This window comes from Taeniopygia guttata, chromosome 35, assembly GCF_048771995.1.
Source record: "Taeniopygia guttata chromosome 35, bTaeGut7.mat, whole genome shotgun sequence".
NCBI lineage: Eukaryota > Metazoa > Chordata > Aves > Passeriformes > Estrildidae > Taeniopygia > Taeniopygia guttata.
The window spans coordinates 1717370-1736158 of NC_133060.1; the positions used below are offsets into that span (position 1 = coordinate 1717370).

General features: G+C 51.4%; 1 protein-coding gene across 2 annotated transcripts; it reads right to left on the reverse strand.

Annotated features, from left to right (window-relative positions):
* Positions 1 to 1879: 1879 nt before the first annotated feature.
* Positions 1880 to 16799, reverse strand: LOC121468732 (class II histocompatibility antigen, M alpha chain). Of its 2 annotated transcripts, none has more exons than XM_072921233.1 (5): positions 16668 to 16799; positions 13074 to 13340; positions 6506 to 6787; positions 2813 to 2929; positions 1880 to 1962 (listed from the first exon to the last, which is right to left on the reverse strand). In XM_072921233.1, the coding sequence occupies exons 1-5, from the start codon at positions 16726 to 16728 to the stop codon at positions 1958 to 1960; spliced, it is 732 nt and encodes a 243-aa protein (XP_072777334.1). In that variant the 5' UTR covers positions 16729 to 16799; the 3' UTR covers positions 1880 to 1957. The 2 variants fall into 2 exon arrangements, with proteins under 2 accessions (XP_072777334.1, XP_072777335.1); XM_072921234.1 differs by having other exon boundaries at positions 13074 to 13334; positions 16668 to 16788.
* Between the last annotated feature and the right edge of the window lie 1990 nt (positions 16800 to 18789).

Here is an 18789-nt window from a genome sequence, read left to right on the forward strand (position 1 = left end):
GAACTGGGAGTGACTGGGAGGGACTGGGAGGGAACTGGGATGGACTGGGAGGGACTGGGAGGGACTGGGAGGGACTGGGAGGGACTGGGAGGGAACTGGAAATGGACTGGGAGGGACTGGGAGGGACTGGGAGGGACTGGGAGGGACTGGGAGGGAACTGGGATGGACTGGGATGGACTGGGAGGGACTGGGAGGGAACTGGGGGGAACTGGGAGCACTGGGGGGGACTGGGAGGGACTGGGAATAGATTGGGAGCGAACTGGGAGAACTGGGAGGGAACTGGGATGGACTGGGATGGACTGGGAGGGAACTGGGAGGGACTGGGATGGACTGGGAATAAATTGGGAGCGAACTGGGAGAACTGGGAGTGACTGGGAGGGACTGGGAGGGACTGGGGGGAACTGGGGGGAACTGGGAGGGAACTGGGGGAGACTGGAAATGGACTGGGAGAACTGGGAGAACTGGGAGTGACTGGGAGGGACTGGGAGGGACTGGGAGGGACTGGGAGGGACTGGGAGAACTGGGAGGGACTGGGAGGGACTGGGAGCGAACTGGGAGAACTGGGAGGGACTGGGGGGGAACTGGGGGGGGACTGGGATGGACTGGGAGGGACTGGGATGGACTGGGAGCACTGGGGGGGACTGGGAGTGACTGGAAGGGACTGGGGGGGACTGGGAGGGACTGGGAGGGACTGGGATGGACTGGGAGGGACTGGGACGGACTGGGAGGGACTGGGAGGGACTGGGAGCACTGGGGGGGACTGGGAGGGAACTGGGGGAGACTGGAAATGGACTGGGAGGGACTGGGAGGGATTGGGAGGGACTGGGACGGACTGGGATGGACTGGGATGGACTGGGAATGGATTGGGAGCGAACTGGGAGAACTGGGAGGGACTGGGGGGAACTGGGGGGGACTGGGAGCACTGGGAACTGTTACTGGGAGCCGTTACTGGGAGAACTGGGAGCCACCCCGGGACTGGGACCAGGATCAGGATTGGGATTAGAACCGGGACCAGAACCGGGATCAGGATAAAACCGGGATCAGGATCAGGACTAAAACCAGGACCAGGATCAGGATCAGGATCAGAACCTGGATCGGGACTAAAACCAGGACCAGGATCAGGACCAGGATCAGGGATCAGAACTAAAACCAGGACCAGAACCTGGATGGGGATTGGGATCAGGGTCGAGGATCAGGATCAGGACTAAAACCAGGATCAGAATCAGAACCAGGACCAGGATCAGGATCAGAACCTGGATCGGGACTAAAACCAGGACCAGGACCAGGATCAGAACCAGGACCAGGACTAAAACCAGGATCAGGATCAGAACCAGGATCAGGACTAAAACCAGGATCAGGATCAGAACCAGGATCAGGACTAAAACCAGGACCAGGATCAGGATCAGAACCTGGATCGGGACTAAAACCAGGACCGGGACCAGGATCAGAACCAGGACCAGGACTAAAACCAGGACCAGGATCAGAACCTGGATCGGGACTAAAACCAGGACCAGGATCAGGACTAAAACCAGGACCAGGATCAGGATCAGGATCGGGACTAAAACCAGGACCAGGATCAGGATAAAACCAGGATCAGGATCAGAACCAGGACCAGGACTAAAACCAGGACCAGGATCAGAACCAGGACCAGGACTACAGGGTCAGGACTAAAACCAGGACCAGGATCAGGATCAGAACCAGGACCAGGACCAGGACCTGGATCAGGGCTAAAACCAGGACCAGGATCAGGATCAGGACTAAAACCAGGACCAGGAGCAGGACCAGGATCAGAACCAGGATCAGGATCAGAACCAGGACCAGGACTAAAACCAGGACCAGGACCAGAACCTGGACCAGGACTAGAACCAGGCCTGGGACAAACGAGGACGCGGCTCTGCCAAAGCCGGGGTTTATTTCGGACAGACGCGTTTCACTCGCGGGTTCCCACGGGACGAGCTCAGCCTGTGAACAGAAACCCAAAATTGGGGATGGACCCACCGGGCACCCCCGGATTGGGACTGGGATTGGGACTGGGACTGGGACTGGGACTGGGACTGGGACTGGGACTGGGACTGGGACTGGGATTGGGACCGGGACTGGGATTTGGACCAGGACTGGGACTGGGACTGGGACTGGGACCGGGACTGGGACCAGGACTAGAACCGGGATCAGGTTCGGGATCAGAACCAGGATCAGGATCGGGACCAGAACTGGGATCAGGATCAGAACCAGGATCAGGTTTAGGCCGGGTTTAGCCCTGGTTTAGGCCGGATTTAGGCCAGGTTTAGGCTGGGTTTAGGCCGGGTTTAGGCCGGGTTTAGCCCTGGTTTAGGCCAGGTTTAGGCCAGGTTTAGGCCAGGTTTAGGCCGGGTCTAGGCCGGGTTTAGGCCGGGTTTAGCCCTGGTTTAGGCCGGGTTTAGGCCAGGTTTAGGCCGGGTCTAGGCCGGGTTTAGGCTGGGTTTAGGCCGGGTTTAGGCCAGGTTTAGCCGTGGTTTAGGCCGGGTTTAGGCCGGGTTTAGGCCGGGTTTAGCCGTTGTTTAGGCCGGGTTTAGGCTGGGTTTAGGCCGGGTTTAGGCCGGGTTTAGGCCGGGTTTAGGGCGGGTTTAGGCTGGGTTTAGCCCGGGTCTAGGCCGGGTTTAGGCCGGGTTTAGGTCGGGTTTAGGCCGGGTTTAGGCCGGGTTTAGGCCGGGTTTAGGCCAGGTTTAGGCCAGGTTTAGGCAGGGTTTAGGCCAGGTTTAGGCCGGGTTTAGGCCGGGTTTAGGCCAGGTTTAGGCCGGGTTTAGGCCAGGTTTAGGCCGGGTTTAGCCCGTACCGTCGCGGGCCAGCAGGGCCAGGCCGGCCCCCAGCAGGGCCAGGACGAGCCCCAGGGCCAGCGCGGCTCCGGCCAGCGCCGTGTCCAGCTGCTCGTCCAGCGCCGCGTCCGGAGCCACTGCGGACACCGAGCCCGGTCACTTCCGGCCCCAAAAACCACCCCCAGAACCACCCAAAATAACCCCAAAAATCACCCAAAAAGAACCCCAAAGATACTCCAAGAATACCCCCAAAATCACCCAAAATAACCCCAAAAATCACCCAAAAAGAACCCCAAAGATACTCCAAGAATACCCCCAAAATCACCCAAAATAATCCCAAAAATCACCCAAAAAGAACCCCAAAGATACTCCAAGAATACCCCCAAAATCACCCAAAATAATCCCAAAAATCACCCAAAAAGAACCCCAAAGATACTCCAAGAATACCCCCAAAATCACCCAAAATAATCCTAAAAATCACCCAAAAAGAACCCCAAAGATACCCCCAAAATCACCCAAAATAATCCCAAAAATCACCCAAAAAGAACCCCAAAGATACTCCAAGAATACCCCAAAAATCACCCAAAATAACCCCAAAAATCACCCCAAAAGAACCCCAAAGATACTCCAAGAATACCCCAAAAATCACCCAAAATAACCCCAAAAATCACCCAAAAAGAACCCCAAAGATACTCCAAGAATACCCCCAAAATCACCCAAAATAATCCCAAAAATCACCCAAAAAGAACCCCAAAGATACCCCCAAAATCACCCAAAATAATCCCAAAAATCACCCAAAAAGAACCCCAAAGATACTCCAAGAATACCCCCAAAATCACCCAAAATAATCCCCAAAATCACCCAAAAAGAACCCCAAAGATACTCCAAGAATACCCCCAAAATCACCCAAAATAATCCCAAAAATCACCCAAAAAGAATCCCAAAGATACTCCAAGAATACCCCCAAAATCACCCAAAATAATCCTAAAAATCACCCAAAAAGAACCCCAAAGATACCCCCAAAATCACCCAAAATAATCCCAAAAATCACCCAAAAAGAACCCCAAAGATACTCCAAGAATACCCCCAAAATCACCCAAAATAATCCTAAAAATCACCCAAAAAGAACCCCAAAGATACCCCCAAAATCACCCAAAATAATCCCAAAAATCACCCAAAAAGAACCCCAAAGATACTCCAAGAATACCCCCAAAATCACCCAAAATAATCCCAAAAATCACCCAAAATGAACCCCAAAGATACTCCAAGAATACCCCAAAAATCACCCAAAATAACCCCAAAAATCACCCCAAAAGAACCCCAAAGATACTCCAAGAATACCCCCAAAATCACCCAAAAAGAACCCCAAAGATACTCCAAGAATATCCCCAAAATCACCCAAAATAATCCCAAAAATCACCCAAAAAGAACCCCAAAGATACTCCAAGAATACCCCCAAAATCACCCAAAATAATCCCAAAAATCACCCAAAAAGAACCCCAAAGATACTCCAAGAATACCCCCAAAATCACCCAAATATAGCCCAAAAATACCCCCAAAACCCCACAGAATTCAACCAAAAATCCCCCCAAAAACCCCAAAAATCAACCAAAAAATCCCCAAAAAAATCACCCAAAAGTCATCCAAAACCCCCAAAAAATCCCTAAAAAACCAACCAAAAAAACCCCAAAAAATACCAAAAAACCCACAAAAAAATTCCCCTAAAAAAGCCCAAAAATCCCCTAAAAATCACCAAAAATCACCCAAAAACTCCCTAAAAAAATCCCACAAAAATCCCTCAAAAACTCACAAAAAAACCCCCAAAAGCCTCCAAAAAACCCACAAAAAAATCCCAAAAGTCTCCAAAAAAATCCCCGAAAAATCCCCCAAAAAATTACAAAAAATCCGCAAAAAATTACCAACCCCCCCATATTCCTAAAAAACCCCCAAAAAATCCCAAAAGAATCCCCCAGAAACCCAGAATAACCCAACAAAAACTCCCCAAAAATCTCCAAAAAATCCCCAAAAAAATCACCCAAAATCACCCAAAAAAACCCCAAAAAAACCCTAAAATCACCTTAAACCCACCTGAAAACCACCCAAAAATCACTGAAAAAAACACCAGAAAATCCCCAAAAATCCCACAAAAATCACCGGAAAAACGCCAGAAAACCCCCAAAAAAACCCCAAAAATCACCAAAAATCACCAAAAATCACCCAAAATCACCCAAAAGTCACCCAAAACCCCCAAAAATCCCTAAAATCACCTTAAACCCACCTGAAAACCACCCAAAAATCACTGAAAAAACCACCAGAAAATCCCCAAAAATCCCACAAAAATCACCGAAAAAACGCCAAAAAATCACCGTAAAAACGCCAAAAAACCCCCAAAAAATCCCAAAAAAACCCCCAAAAAATCCCAAAAAATCCCAAAAAAATCCCAAAAAAACCCCTAAAATCACCTTAAACCCACCTGCAAAACACCCAAAAATCACCGAAAATACCACCAGAAAATCCCCCAAAATCCCACAAAAATCACCGTAAAACCGCCAAAAAACCCCAAAAAAACCCCAAAAAAATCCCAAAAAATCCCAAACCACCCCAAAATCACCCAAAAAACCCCAAGAAACCCTAAAACCACCTTAAACCCACCTGAAAAACACCCAAAAATCCCTGAAAAAACCACCAGAAAATCCCCAAAAATCCCACAAAAAGTCTCCAAAAATCCCCAAAAAATCTCCAAAAAATCCCCCAAAAAATCCCCAAAAAATGCCCCAAAAAACCCTTAAAATCACCTTAAACCCACCTGAAAAACACGCAAGAATCACCGAAAAAAAGACCAGAAAATCCCAAAAAATCCCACAAAAATCACTGAAAAAATGCCAAAAAATCACCGTAAAAACACCAAAAAACCTCCAAAAAACCTCCAAAAAATCCCAAAAAACCCCAAATCACCCCAAAATCACCCAAAAAAACCCTAAAATCACCTTAAACCCACCTGAAAACCACCCAAAAATCACTGAAAAAAACACCAGAAAATCCCCAAAAATCCCACAAAAATCACCGTAAAAACGCCAAAAAACCTCCAAAAAAACCCCAAAAAATCAGCAAAAATCACCAAAAATCACCCAAAATCACCCAAAAAAAATCCTAAAATCACGTTAAACCCTCCTGAAAAACACCCAAAAATCACTGAAAAAACACCAAAAAATCCCCAAAAATCCCACAAAAACTCCCCAAAAATCCCACAAAAACTCCCCAAAAATCCCACAAAAATCTCCACAAAATCCCCCAAAAAATGACCAAAATCACCAAAAATCACCCAAAAAACCCCCAAAAAACCCCTAAAATCACCTTAAACCCACCTAAAAAACACCCCAAAATCACCGAAAAAACCACCAGAAAATCCCAAAAAATCACCGTAAAAACGCCAAAAAACCTCCAAAAAAACCCCAAAAAATCCCAAAAAATCCCAAATCACCCCAAAATTACCCAAAAAACACCCTAAAATCACGTTAAACCCACCTAAAAACACCCCAAAATCACCGAAAAAACCACCAGAAAATCCCCAAAAATCCCACAAAAATCACCGAAAAAACACCAAAAAATCACCAAAAAAACCCCAAAAAACCCCCAAAAAACCCCAAAAAATCTCCAAAAAACCCCAAAAATTCCCAAAAAACCCCAAATCACCCCAAAACCCCCCCGCCCACCCCAGTAGGCCACGGCGGTGGCGTTGTCGCGGCCGGAGGTGACCACGCAGGCGTGGGTGGCGCCGGACGTGGGGCGGACGGAGATTCGGGAGAAGCGGACGAAGGTCAGGTCGGCGGCCGGAACGAACGGACCCAGAGTGACCCCGGAGGTCACCGCGGCTCCGGCCACCGTCCAGCCGATGTCCAGCGATGGTGGGAAGATGTTCTCCACCAGGCACACCAGAGTGGTGGGTTCTCCAGGAGATGGAGGTTCCAACGGGAACACCGAGACTGACGGGATGGCTGAGGGGAAAATCAGAAAAAATGAGAAAAATGGGAAAAAATGGACAAATCTGGTTGGAAAAGTTGGGTTGGAAGATGTTCTCCACCAGGCACACCAGAGTGGTGGGTTCTCCCAGGGATGGAGGTTCCAACGGGAACACCGAGACCGATGGGATGGCTGAGGGGAAAAATGGGAAAAAATGGGAGAAAATGGTGAAATGTGGATGGGAAAGTTGGGTTGGAAGATGTTCTCCACCAGGCACAGCAGCGTGGTGGGTTCTCCTGGAGATGGAGGTTCCAACGGGAACACCGAGACGGACGGGATGGCTGAGGGGAAAAATGGGAAAATTGGGGAAAAATGGGATAAAAATGGGGAAAAGTGGGATAAAATATGGATGGGAAGGTTGGAAGATGTTCTCCACCAGGCACACCAGAGTGGTGGGTTCTCCTGGGGATGGAGGTTCCAACGGGAACACCGAGACTGATGGGATGGCTGAGGGGAAAATCGGGAAAATTGGGAAAAATGGGATAAAATGGGGAAAAATGGAAAAAAATGGGGGAAAATGGGGAAAAATGGGAAAAAAATGGGAAAAAATGGGAAAAATTGGGAAAAAATGGGGAAAAATGGGAAAAAATGGGGAAAAAATGGAGAAATGAGGATGGGAAAGTTGGGTTGGAAGATGTTCTCCACCAGGCACAGCAGCGTGGTGGGTTCTCCTGGAGATGGAGGTTCCAACGGGAACACCGAGATTGATGGGATGGCTGAGGGGAAAATTGGGGAAAAATGAGAAAAAATGGGAAAAAATGGGAAAAAATGGGGAAAAATGGGAAAAAATGGGAAAAAATGGGATAAAAATGGGATAAAAATGGAGAAAAACTGGAGAAATGAGGATGGGAACGTTGGGTTGGAAGATGTTCTCCACCAGGCACAGCAGCGTGGTGGGTTCTCCTGGAGATGGAGGTTCCAACGGGAACACCGAGATGGACGGGATGGCTGAGGGGAAAATGGGAAAAAATGGGAAAAATTGGGATAAAAATGGGAGAAAATGGAGGAATGAGGATGGGAAAGTTGGGTTGGAAGATGTTCTCCACCAGGCACACCAGAGTGGTGGGTTCTCCTGGGGATGGAGGTTCCAACGGGAACACCGAGACTGATGGGATGGCTGAGGGGAAAATGGGAAAATTGGGAAAAAATGGGAGAAAATGGCAAAAAATTGAGGAAAAAAATTGGAATAATTGGGAAAAAATGGGAATAATTGGGGAAAAAGTGGGAAAAAATGGGAATAATTGGGAAACAAATGGGTAAAAATGGGAAAAAATGGGGGAAAATGGGAATAATTGGGAAAAAATGGGAAAAAATGGGAAAAAATGGGAAAAAATGGGAAAAAATGGGAATAATTGGGAAAAATTGGGAAAAAATGGGGAAAATGGGGAAAATTGGGGAAAAATGGGGAAAATGGCGAAAAATTGGGAAAAAATGGGGAAAAATGGGAAAAAATGTGAAAAACTGCGAGAAAATGGGAAAAATGGGGAAAATGGGAAAAAAATGGGAAAAAATTGGGAAAATTGGGAAAAAATAGGAAAAATGGGAAAAAATGGGGAAAAATGGGAAAAAATTGGGAAAAAAATGGAGTAAAAATGGGAAAAAATGGGAAAAAATGGGAATAATTTGGAAAAATGGGGAAAATTTGGGAAAAATAGGAAAAATGGGGAAAATGAGAAAAAATGGGAAAAAATGGGAAAAATGGGAAAAAATTGGAATAATTGGTAAAAATGGGGAAAATTGGGGGAAAAAATGGGAAAAAATGGGGAAAAATGGGGAAAAATGGGGAAAAATGGGGAAAAATGGGAAAAATGGGGAAAAATGGGGAAAAAATGGGGAAAATGGGAAAAATGGGAAAAAATGGGAAAAAAATGGAGATAATGGGAAAAATGGAAAAAATGGGAATGGAAAAATTTGAAAAATGGGAAAATGGGATTGAGAAAAGTGGGAGAAATGGGTAAAAAATGGGGAAAATATTTTCCATCCCTTAATCCACAAAATTTCACACTCTCCATCTCCAAATTTCCCCACATTTTCCATCCCTTTTTCCCCATTTTTCCCACATTTCCCATGCCTTTTCCCCCCAACTTTTCCCACATTTCCCATCCTTTTTTCCCCAATTTTCACACTCTCCATCCCCAATTTCCCCCACATTTCCCATCACTTTTCCCCAATTTTTCCCACATTTCCCATCCCTTTTCCCCCAATTTTTACACACTCCATCCCTATTTTTCCCCACATTTCCCATCCTTTTTTCCCCATTTTTTCCCACATTTCCCATCCTTTTTTCCCCATTTTTCCCACATTTCCCATCCTTTTTTTCCCAATTTTCACACTCTCCATCCCAAATTTCCCCCACATTTCCCATCCTTTTCCCCCCAATTTCCCCCACATTTCCCATCCTTTTTTCCCCCAATTTTTTTCCCACATTTCCCATCCTTTTTTCCCCATTTTTTCCCACATTTCCCATCCTTTTCCCCCCCAATTTTTCCCACTTTTCCCCCAATTTTTCCCACTATTTCCATCCCTTTTCCCCCCAAGTTTTCCCACATTTCCCATCTTTTTTCCCCAATTTTCCCCACTATTTCCATCCTTTTTCCCCCATTTTTCCCACATTTCCCATCCTTTTTTTCCCAATTTTTCCCACATTTCCCATCCCTTTCCCCCTACCTTTCCCCACATTTCCCATCCTTTTTCCCCAATTTTTTCCCACATTTCCCATCCTTTTTTCCCCATTTCCCATCCCTTTTTCCCCCAATTTTTCCCACATTTCCCATCCCTTTTCCTCCCTATTTTTCCCACTATTTCCATCCTTTTTCCCCCATTTCCCCCCACATTTCCCATCCTTTTTCCCCCAATTTCCCCCACATTTCCCATCGTTATTTCCCCATTTTTTCCCACATTTCCCATCCTTTTTCCCCCCATTTCCCCCCACATTTCCCATCCCTTTTCCCCCAACTTTTCCCACTATTTGCATCCATCCACCCAAAAATTTTTCCCACATTTCCCATCCTTTTTTCCCCAACTTTTCCCACATTTCCTATCACTTTTCCCTCAATTTTTCCCACATTTCCCATCACTTTTCCCCATTTCCCCCCACATTTCCCATCCTTTTTCCCCAATTTTCACACTCTCCACCCCCAATTTCCCCCACATTTCCCATCCCTTTTCCCCCATTTCCCCCCCACATTTCCCGTCCTTTTTCCCCCAACTTTTCCCACATTTCCCATTCCTTTTCCCCCAATTTTTCCCACATTTCCCATCCCTTTTTCCCCAATTTTCACACTCTCCATCCCAAATTTCTCCCACATTTCCCATCCCTTTCCCCCCAACTTTTCCCACTATTTCCATCCCTTTTCCCCCCAATTTCCCCCACATTTCCCATACCTAAATCCCCAATTTCCCCCACATTTCCCATCCTTTTTTCCCCAATTTCCCCCACATTTCCCATCCCTTTCCCCCAACTTTTCCCACTATTTCCCATCCCTTTTCCCCCCAATTTCCCCCACATTTCCCATCCCTTTTCCCCCCAAGTTTTCCCACATTTCCCATCCCTTTCCCCCCATTTCCCCCCACATTTCCCATCCCTTAATCCCCAATTTTTCCCACTTTTCCCCCAATTTCCCCCACATTTCCCATCCTTTTTTCCCCAATTTCCCCCACATTTCCCATCCTTTTTTCCCCAATTTCCCCCACATTTCCCATCCCTTTTCCCAAATTTTTCCCACATTTCCCATCCCTTTTCCCCCAACTCTTCCCACATTTCCCATCACTTTTCCCCCAATTTTCACACTCTCCATCCCCAATTTTTCCCACATTTCCCATCCCTTTTCCCCCAACTTTTCCCACTATTTCCATCCATCCACCCCAAAATTTTCCCACATTTCCCATCCCTTTTTTCCCCCAATTTCCCCCACATTTCCCATCCTTTTTTTCCCAATTTTCACACTCTCCATCCCCAATTTCCCCCACATTTCCCATCCCTTTCCCCCCAAGTTTTCCCACATTTCCCATCCTTTTTTCCCTGATTTCCACCCAGATTTCCCATCCCTTTTCCCCATTTTCCCCCACTATTCCCATCCCTTTCCCCCCATTTCCCCCCACATTTCCCATCCCTTTTCCCCCCAATTTTTCCCACATTTCCCATCCTTTTTTCCCCAATTTCCCCACATTTCCCATCCTTTTTTCCCCAATTTTCCCCACATTTCCCATCCTTTTTTCCCTGATTTCCACCCACATTTCCCATCCCTTCCCCCCAATTTCCCCCACATTTCCCATCCTTTTTTTCCCAATTTTTCCCACATTTCCCATCCTTTTTCCCCCAATTTTTTTCCCACATTTCCCATCCTTTTTTCCCCAATTTTTCCCACTTTCCCCCCAACTTTTCCCACTATTTCCATCCCTTTCCCCCCAACTTTTCCCACTATTTCCATTCCTTTTCCCCCATTTCCCCCTACATTTCCAATCCCTTTTACCCCAATTTTCACACTCTCCATCCCAAATTTCTCCCACATTTCCCATCCCTTTCCCCCAACTTTTCCCACTATTTCCATCCTTTTTTTCCCCAATTCCGCCCACATTTCCCATCCCTTTCCCCCCAATTTCCCCCACATTTCCCATCCCTTTTTCCCCCAATTTTTCCCACATTTCCCATCCCTTTTCCCCCCAATTTCCCCCACATTTCCCATCCCTTTTCCCCCCAATTTTTCCCACATTTCCCATCCCTTTTTCCCCAATTTTTCCCCCATATCCCATCCCTTTTTTCCCCAATTTCCCGCTCCTACCCTTGGCCTGGGGCAGCCTCCGGGCCGCTTTGGCGCTGACTTTTCCCAGGATTTCGCGGCAGATTTGGGACTCCACCCTTTCATTCCCAAATTCTTCCACATTTCCCATCCCTCCCACCCCCAAATTTTCCCACATTTTCCATCTCTTTGTTTCCACAATTCCCAACCCTCCATCCCAAATTTTTCCTACATTTCCCATCCATCAACCCCCATTTTTCCCTATATTTTCCATCCCTTCGTCCCCAAATTTTCCCACATTTCCCATCCCTTTTCCCCCAACTTTTCCTACTATTTCCATCCCTTTCCATCCCCAATTTCCCCCACATTTCCCATACCTTAATCCCCAATTTTTCCCACTTTTCCCCCAACTTTTCCCACTATTTCCATCCCTTTTCCCCATTTTCCCCCACATTTCCCATCCCTTTTCCCCAATTTTTCCCACTTTTCCCCCAACTTTTCCCACTATTTCCATCCATTTTCCCCCAATTTTTCCCCCCTTTCCCATCCTTTTTTCCCCAATTTTTCCCACATTTCCCATCCTTTTCCCCGAATTTTCACACTCTCCATCCCCAGTTTTTCCCCACATTTCCCATCCTTTTCCCCCAATTTCTCCCACATTTCCCATCCTTTTTTCCCCAATTTCCCCCACATTTCCCATCCTTTTTTCCCCAAATTTTCCCACATTTCCCATCCCTTTTCCCCCAATTTTTCCCACATTTCCCATCCCTTTTTTCCCCATTTTTCCCACATTTCCCATCCATTTTTCCCCAATCTTCACACTCTCCATCCCCAATTTTCCCCACATTTCCCATCCTTTTTTCCCCCCAATTTTTCCCCCACATTTCCCATCCCTTAATCCCCAATTTTTCCCACTTTTCCCCCAATTTCCTCCACATTTCCCATCCCTTTCCCCCCATTTTTTCCACATTTCCCATCCCTTAATCCCCAATTTCCCCCACATTTTCCATCCCTTTTCCCCCAACTTTTCCCACTATTTGCATCCATCCACCCCAAAATTTTTCCACATTTCCCATCCTTTTTCCCCATTTCCCGCCACATTTCCCATCCCTTTTTCCCCCAATTTCCCCCACATTTCCCATCCTTTTTTCTCAAATTTTTCCTACTATTTCCATTCCTTTTTCCCCAATTTTTCCCACATTTTCCATCCCTTTTCCCCAATTTCCCCCACATTTCCCATCCTTTTCCCCCAATTTCCCCCACATTTCCCATCCTTTTTTCCCCATTTCCCCCCATATTTCCCATCCCTTTTCCCCCAATTTTCCCCATTATTTCCCATCCCTTTCTCCACAATTTTTCCCACATTTCCCATCCTTTTTCGCCATTTTTTCCCACATTTCCCATCCTTTTTTTCCCAATTTTCACACTCTCCATCCCCAATTTCCCCCACATTTCCCATCCTTTTTTCCCCCAATTTTTCCCACATTTCCCATCCCTTTTTCCCCCAATTTCCCCGTCCTACCCTTGGCCTGGGGCAGCCTCCGGGCCGCTTGGGCGCTGACTTTTCCCAGGATTTCGCGGCAGATTTGGGTCTCCGGGAGGATCTCCCCGGGCGGCTCCAGAGCCCCGGGCCGGGGCGGCAAATCGGGACCGCCGCGGAGCCACCGAGAACCGGGAAAATCGAACCAGAAAAGGGCGCGGGAGTCCAAAATGAGGGAGAGGGAGAGGGAGGGAGGGTCGGGCTGGCACGTCAGGACCTCCAGAAGGGTGTGGGGGGGAGGGTCTGGGGCTGGGGGAGGGGTGGGGGAAGTGGGGAGGGGGTGGGGAGGGGGAGATGGGGAGGGGGAGATGGGGAAGGGAATGGGGAGAGGGAAATGGGGAGAGGGAATGGGGAGAGGGAAATGGGGAGAGGGAAATGGGGAGAGGGAAATGGGGAGAGGGAAATGGGGAGAGGGAAATGGGGAGAGGGAAATTCAGAGGGGAATGGGGAGAAATGGGGAGAGGGAAATGGGGAGAGGGAATGGGGAGAAATGGGGAGAGGGAAATGGGGAGAGGGGGATGGGGAGAGGGAAATGGGGAGAGGGAAATGGGGAGAGGGAATGGGGAGAGGGAATGGGGAGAGGGAAATGGGGAGAGGGAAATGGGGAGAGGGAAATGGGGAGGGGGAAATGGGGAGAGGGAAATGGGGAGAGGGAAATGGGGAGGGGGAAATGGGGAGAGGGAAATGGGGAGAGGGAAATGGGGAGAGGGAATGGGGAGAGGGAAATGCGGAGAAATGGGGAGAGGGAATGGGGAGAGGGGAATGGGGAGAGGGAAATGGGGAGAGGGAATGGGGAGGGGGGAATGGGGAGAGGGAAATGGGGAGAGGGGAATGGGGAGAGGGAAATGGGGAGAAATGGGGAGAGGGAAATGGGGAGAGGGAAATGGGGAGAAATGGGGAGAGGGAAATGGGGAGAGGGAAATGGGGAGAGGGAAATGGGGAGAGGGAAATGGGGAGAGGGAAATGGGGAGAGGGAAATGGGGAGAGGGAAATGGGGAGAGGGGAATGGGGAGAGGGAAATGGGGAGAGGGGAATGGGGAGAGGGAAATTGAGGGGGGAATGGGGAGAGGGGAATGGGGAGAGGGAAATGGGGAGAGGGAAATGGGGAGAGGGAAATGGGGAGAGGGAAATGGGGAGAGGGAAATGGGGAGAAATGGGGAGAGGGAAATGGGGAGAGGGAAATGGGGAGAGGGAAATGGGGAGAGGGAAATGGGGAGAGGGAAATGGGGAGAGGGAAATGGGGAGAAATGGGGAGAGGGAAATGGGGAGAGGGAAATGGGGAGGGGGAAATGGGGAGAGGGAAATGGGGAGAGGGAAATGGGGAGAAATGGGGAGGGGGAGATGGGGAGAGGGAAATGGGGAGAAATGGGGAGAGGGAATGGGGAGAGGGAAATGGGGAGAGGGAAATGGGGAGAGGGAATGGGGAGGGGGAATGGGGAGAGGGAATGGGGAGAGGGAAATGGGGAGAGGGAAATGGGGAGAGGGAAATGGGGAGAGGGAATGGGGAGAGGGAAATGGGGAGAGGGAAATGGGGAGGGGGAATGGGGAGAGGGAATGGGGAGAGGGAAATGGGGAGAGGGAAATGGGGAAGGGAATGGGGAGAGGGGAATGGGGAGAGGGAAATGGGGAGAAATGGGGAGAGGGAAATGGGGAGAGGGAAATGGGGAGGGGGAGATGGGGAGAGGGAAATGGGGAGAGGGAAATGGGGAGAAATGGGGAGAGGGAAATGGGGAGAGGGAAATGGGGAGAAATGGGGAGAGGGAATGGGGAGAAATGGGGAGAGGGAAATGGGGAGAGGGAATGGGGAGAGGGAATGGGGAGAGGGAATGGGGAGAGGGAAATGGGGAGAGGGAAATGGGGAGAGGGAAATGGGGAGAGGGAAATGGGGAGAGGGAAATGGGGAGAGGGAATGGGGAGGGGGAAATGGGGAGAGGGAAATGGGGAGAAATGGGGAGAGGGAAATGGGGAGAGGGAAATGGGGAGAGGGAAATGGGGAGAGGGAATGGGGAGAGGGAATGGGGAGAGGGAAATGGGGAGAAATGGGGAGAGGGAAATGGGGAGAGGGAATGGGGAGAGGGAAATGGGGAGAAATGGGGAGAGGGAAATGGGGAGAGGGAAATGGGGAGAGGGAAATGGGGAGAGGGAAATGGGGAGAGGGAAATGGGGAGAGGGAAATGGGGAGAGGGAAATGGGGAGAAATGGGGAGAGGGAAATGGGGAGAGGGAAATGGGGAGAGGGAAATGGGGAGAAATGGGGAGAGGGAAATGGGGAGAGGGAATGGGGAGAGGGAAATGGGGAGAGGGGAATGGGGAGAGGGGAATGGGGAGAGGGAAATGGAGAGGGGAATGGGGAGAGGGAAATGGGGAGAGGGAATGGGGAGAGGGAAATGGGGAGAGGGAAATGGGGAGAAATGGGGAGAGGGAATGGGGAGAGGGAAATGGGGAGAGGGAATGGGGAGAGGGAAATGGGGAGAGGGAAATGGGGAGAAATGGGGAGAGGGAATGGGGAGAGGGAATGGGGAGAGGGAAATGGGGAGAGGGAAATGGGGAGAGGGAAATGGGGAGAAATGGGGAGAGGGAAATGGGGAGAGGGAAATGGGGAGAGGGAAATGGGGAGAGGGAAATGGGGAGAGGAAATGGGGAGAGGGAAATGGGGAGAGGGAAATGGGGAGAGGGAATGGGGAGAAATGGGGAGAGGGAAATGGGGAGAGGGGAATGGGGAGAGGGGAATGGGGAGAGGGAAATGGGGAGAGGGAAATGGGGAGAGGGAAATGGGGAGAGGGAAATGGGGAGAGGGAAATGGGGAGAGGGAAATGGGGAGAGGGAAATGGGGAGAAATGGGGAGGGGGGAATGGGGAGAGGGAAATGGGGAGAGGGAAATGGGGAGGGGGAAATGGGGAGAGGGAAATGGGGAGAGGGAAATGGGGAGAGGGAAATGGGGAGAGGGAATGGGGAGAGGGAAATGGGGAGAGGGGAATGGGGAGAGGGAATGGGGAGAAATGGGGAGAGGGAAATGGGGAGAGGGAATGGGGAGAGGGAAATGGGGAGAGGGGAATGGGGAGAGGGAAATGGGGAGAGGGAAATGGGGAGAGGGAAATTGAGGGGGGAATGGGGAGAGGGAAATGGGGAGAGGGAAATGGGGAGAAATGGGGAGAGGGAAATGGGGAGAGGGAATGGGGAGAGGGAAATGGGGAGAGGGGAATGGGGAGAGGGAATGGGGAGAGGGAAATGGGGAGAGGGAAATGGGGAGAGGGAATGGGGAGAGGGAAATGGGGAGAGGGAATGGGGAGAGGGGAATGGGGAGAGGGAAATGGGGAGAGGGAAATGGGGAGAGGGAAATGGGGAGAGGGAAATGGGGAGAGGGAAATGGGGAGAGGGAAATGGGGAGAGGGAATGGGGAATGGGGAGAGGGAAATGGGGATGGAGGAGGGGAGAGGGTCAGGGGGACAGCGAAGGGACAGGGGGGACACAGGTGACAACAAGGCGACAGAGAGAGGACAAACACCAAAGTGAGACCACGGCCTCGCCTCCCCTCCCCCTCCCTCTCTCCCTCCCCCTCCCCTCCTCCCCCTCCTACCCGGCTCAGCCACGGCCACGGCCACCAAAACCCCCGCGAGCACCGCCCCGAGGACCCCCATGGCCCCTCCGTGTCCCCAAATGTCCCCAAATGTCCCCAAATCTCCCCAATATCCCAGGCGGACCCCACCCGTGCGCGCAGCCAATGGGAGCGCTCCGTGGCTGTGACGTCAGCTGTTGCTAGGTAGAGGAACCGCCGGCGCGGCGCGGGGTCGGTGACAGAGCGGCCGCCGCTGTTCCCGCGTGGGGTGACACGAGTGGGGGTCCCAAAACCCCCCAAAAAGGGTCACGCGAGGGTGGGGACACCCCCCCCACTCCCTGACCCTCCGTGACACCCCCCACTCCAAAATTAGGGGGTTAATGAGCGGCGTGGGGGGGCGGGAATTAATTAGGGGGACACGCGTGACCAGCGTGGGGACAAAAATGGAAATTTGGGACCCCCAAAATCCACCCGTGGGTGCCCCCCGACCCCTCCTGAGACCCCCGTGGGTGCCCCCCACCCTTCTTGAGACCCCCGTGGGTGCCCCCCAGTAAAACACGGACACCCGTGGGTGCCCCTCACCCTTCCTAAGACCCCCGTGGGTGCCCCTCGACCCCCCAGGGGACATCCCGAGAATGTCGCGGACCCCCGTGGGGACACCCACGGAAATTTTGGGACCCCAAATCCCCCCGTGGGTGCCCCACACCCTTCCTAAGACCCCCGTGGGTGCCCCCCGACCCCTCGTGGGGACAAAAATGGAAATTTGGGACCCCCAAAATCCACCCGTGGGTGCCCCCCACCCTTCTTGAGACCCCCGTGGGTGCCCCCCGACCCCTCGTGGGGACAAAAATGGAAGTTTGGGACCCCCAAAATCCCCCCGTGGGTGCCCCCACCAAAACACGGACCCCCGTGGGTGCCCCCCGACCCCTCGTGGGGACAAAAATGGAAGTTTGGGACCCCCAAAATCCACCCGTGGGTGCCCCCCAGTAAAACACGGACCCCCGTGGGTGCCCCCCGACCCCTCGTGGGGACAAAAATGGAAATTTGGGACCCCCAAAATCCACCCGTGGGTGCCCCCCAGTAAAACACGGACCCCCGTGGGTGCCCCCCGACCCCTCGTGGGGACAAAAATGGAAGTTTGGGACCCCCAAAATCCACCCGTGGGTGCCCCCCACCAAAACACGGACCCCCGTGGGTGCCCCCGGACCCCTCGTGGGGACAAAAATGGAGGTTTGGGACCCCAAATCCCCCCGTGGGTGCCCCCCACAAAAACACGGACCCCCGTGGGTGCCCCCCGACCCCTCGTGGGGACAAAATGGAAGTTTTGGGACCCCCAAAATCCACCCGTGGGTGCCCCACAGTAAAACAGGGACCCCCGTGGGTGCCCCCCGACCCCTCGTGGGGACAAAAATGGAAATTTGGGACCCCCAAAATCCACCCGTGGGTGCCCCCCGACCCCTCGTGGGGACAAAAATGGAAGTTTGGGACCCCCAAATTCACCCGTGGGTGCCCCCCGACCCCCAGGGAACACCCCGAGAATGTCACGGACCCCCGTGGGAACAAAAATGGAAGTTTGGGACCCCCAAAATCCACCCGTGGGTGCCCCACAGTAAAACAGGGACCCCCGTGGGTGCCCCCCACCCTTCCTAAGACCCCCGTGGGTGCCCCCCACCCTTCTTGAGACCCCCCAGGGGACATCCCGAGAGTGTCGCGGACCCCCGTGGGGACACCCACGGAAATTTTGGGACCCCCCCCACCCGTGGGTGCCCCCCACCCTTCCTAAGACCCCCGTGGGTGCCCCCCAGTAAAACACGGACACCCGTGGGTGCCCCCCGACCCCCCAGGGGACATCCCGAGAATGTCGCGGACCCCCGTGGGGACACCCCCGGAAATTTTGGGACCCCAAATCCCACCCGTGGGTGCCCCCCAGTAAAACACGGACACCCGTGGGTGCCCCCCGACCCCTCGTGGGGAGAAAAATGGAAGTTTTGGGACCCCCAAATCCACCCGTGGGTGCCCCACAGTAAAACACGGACTCCCGTGGGTGCCCCCCGACCCCCCAGGGGACATCCCGAGAATGTCGCGGACGCCCGTGGGGACACCCCCGGAAATTTTGGGACCCCAAATCCCCCCGTGGGTGCCC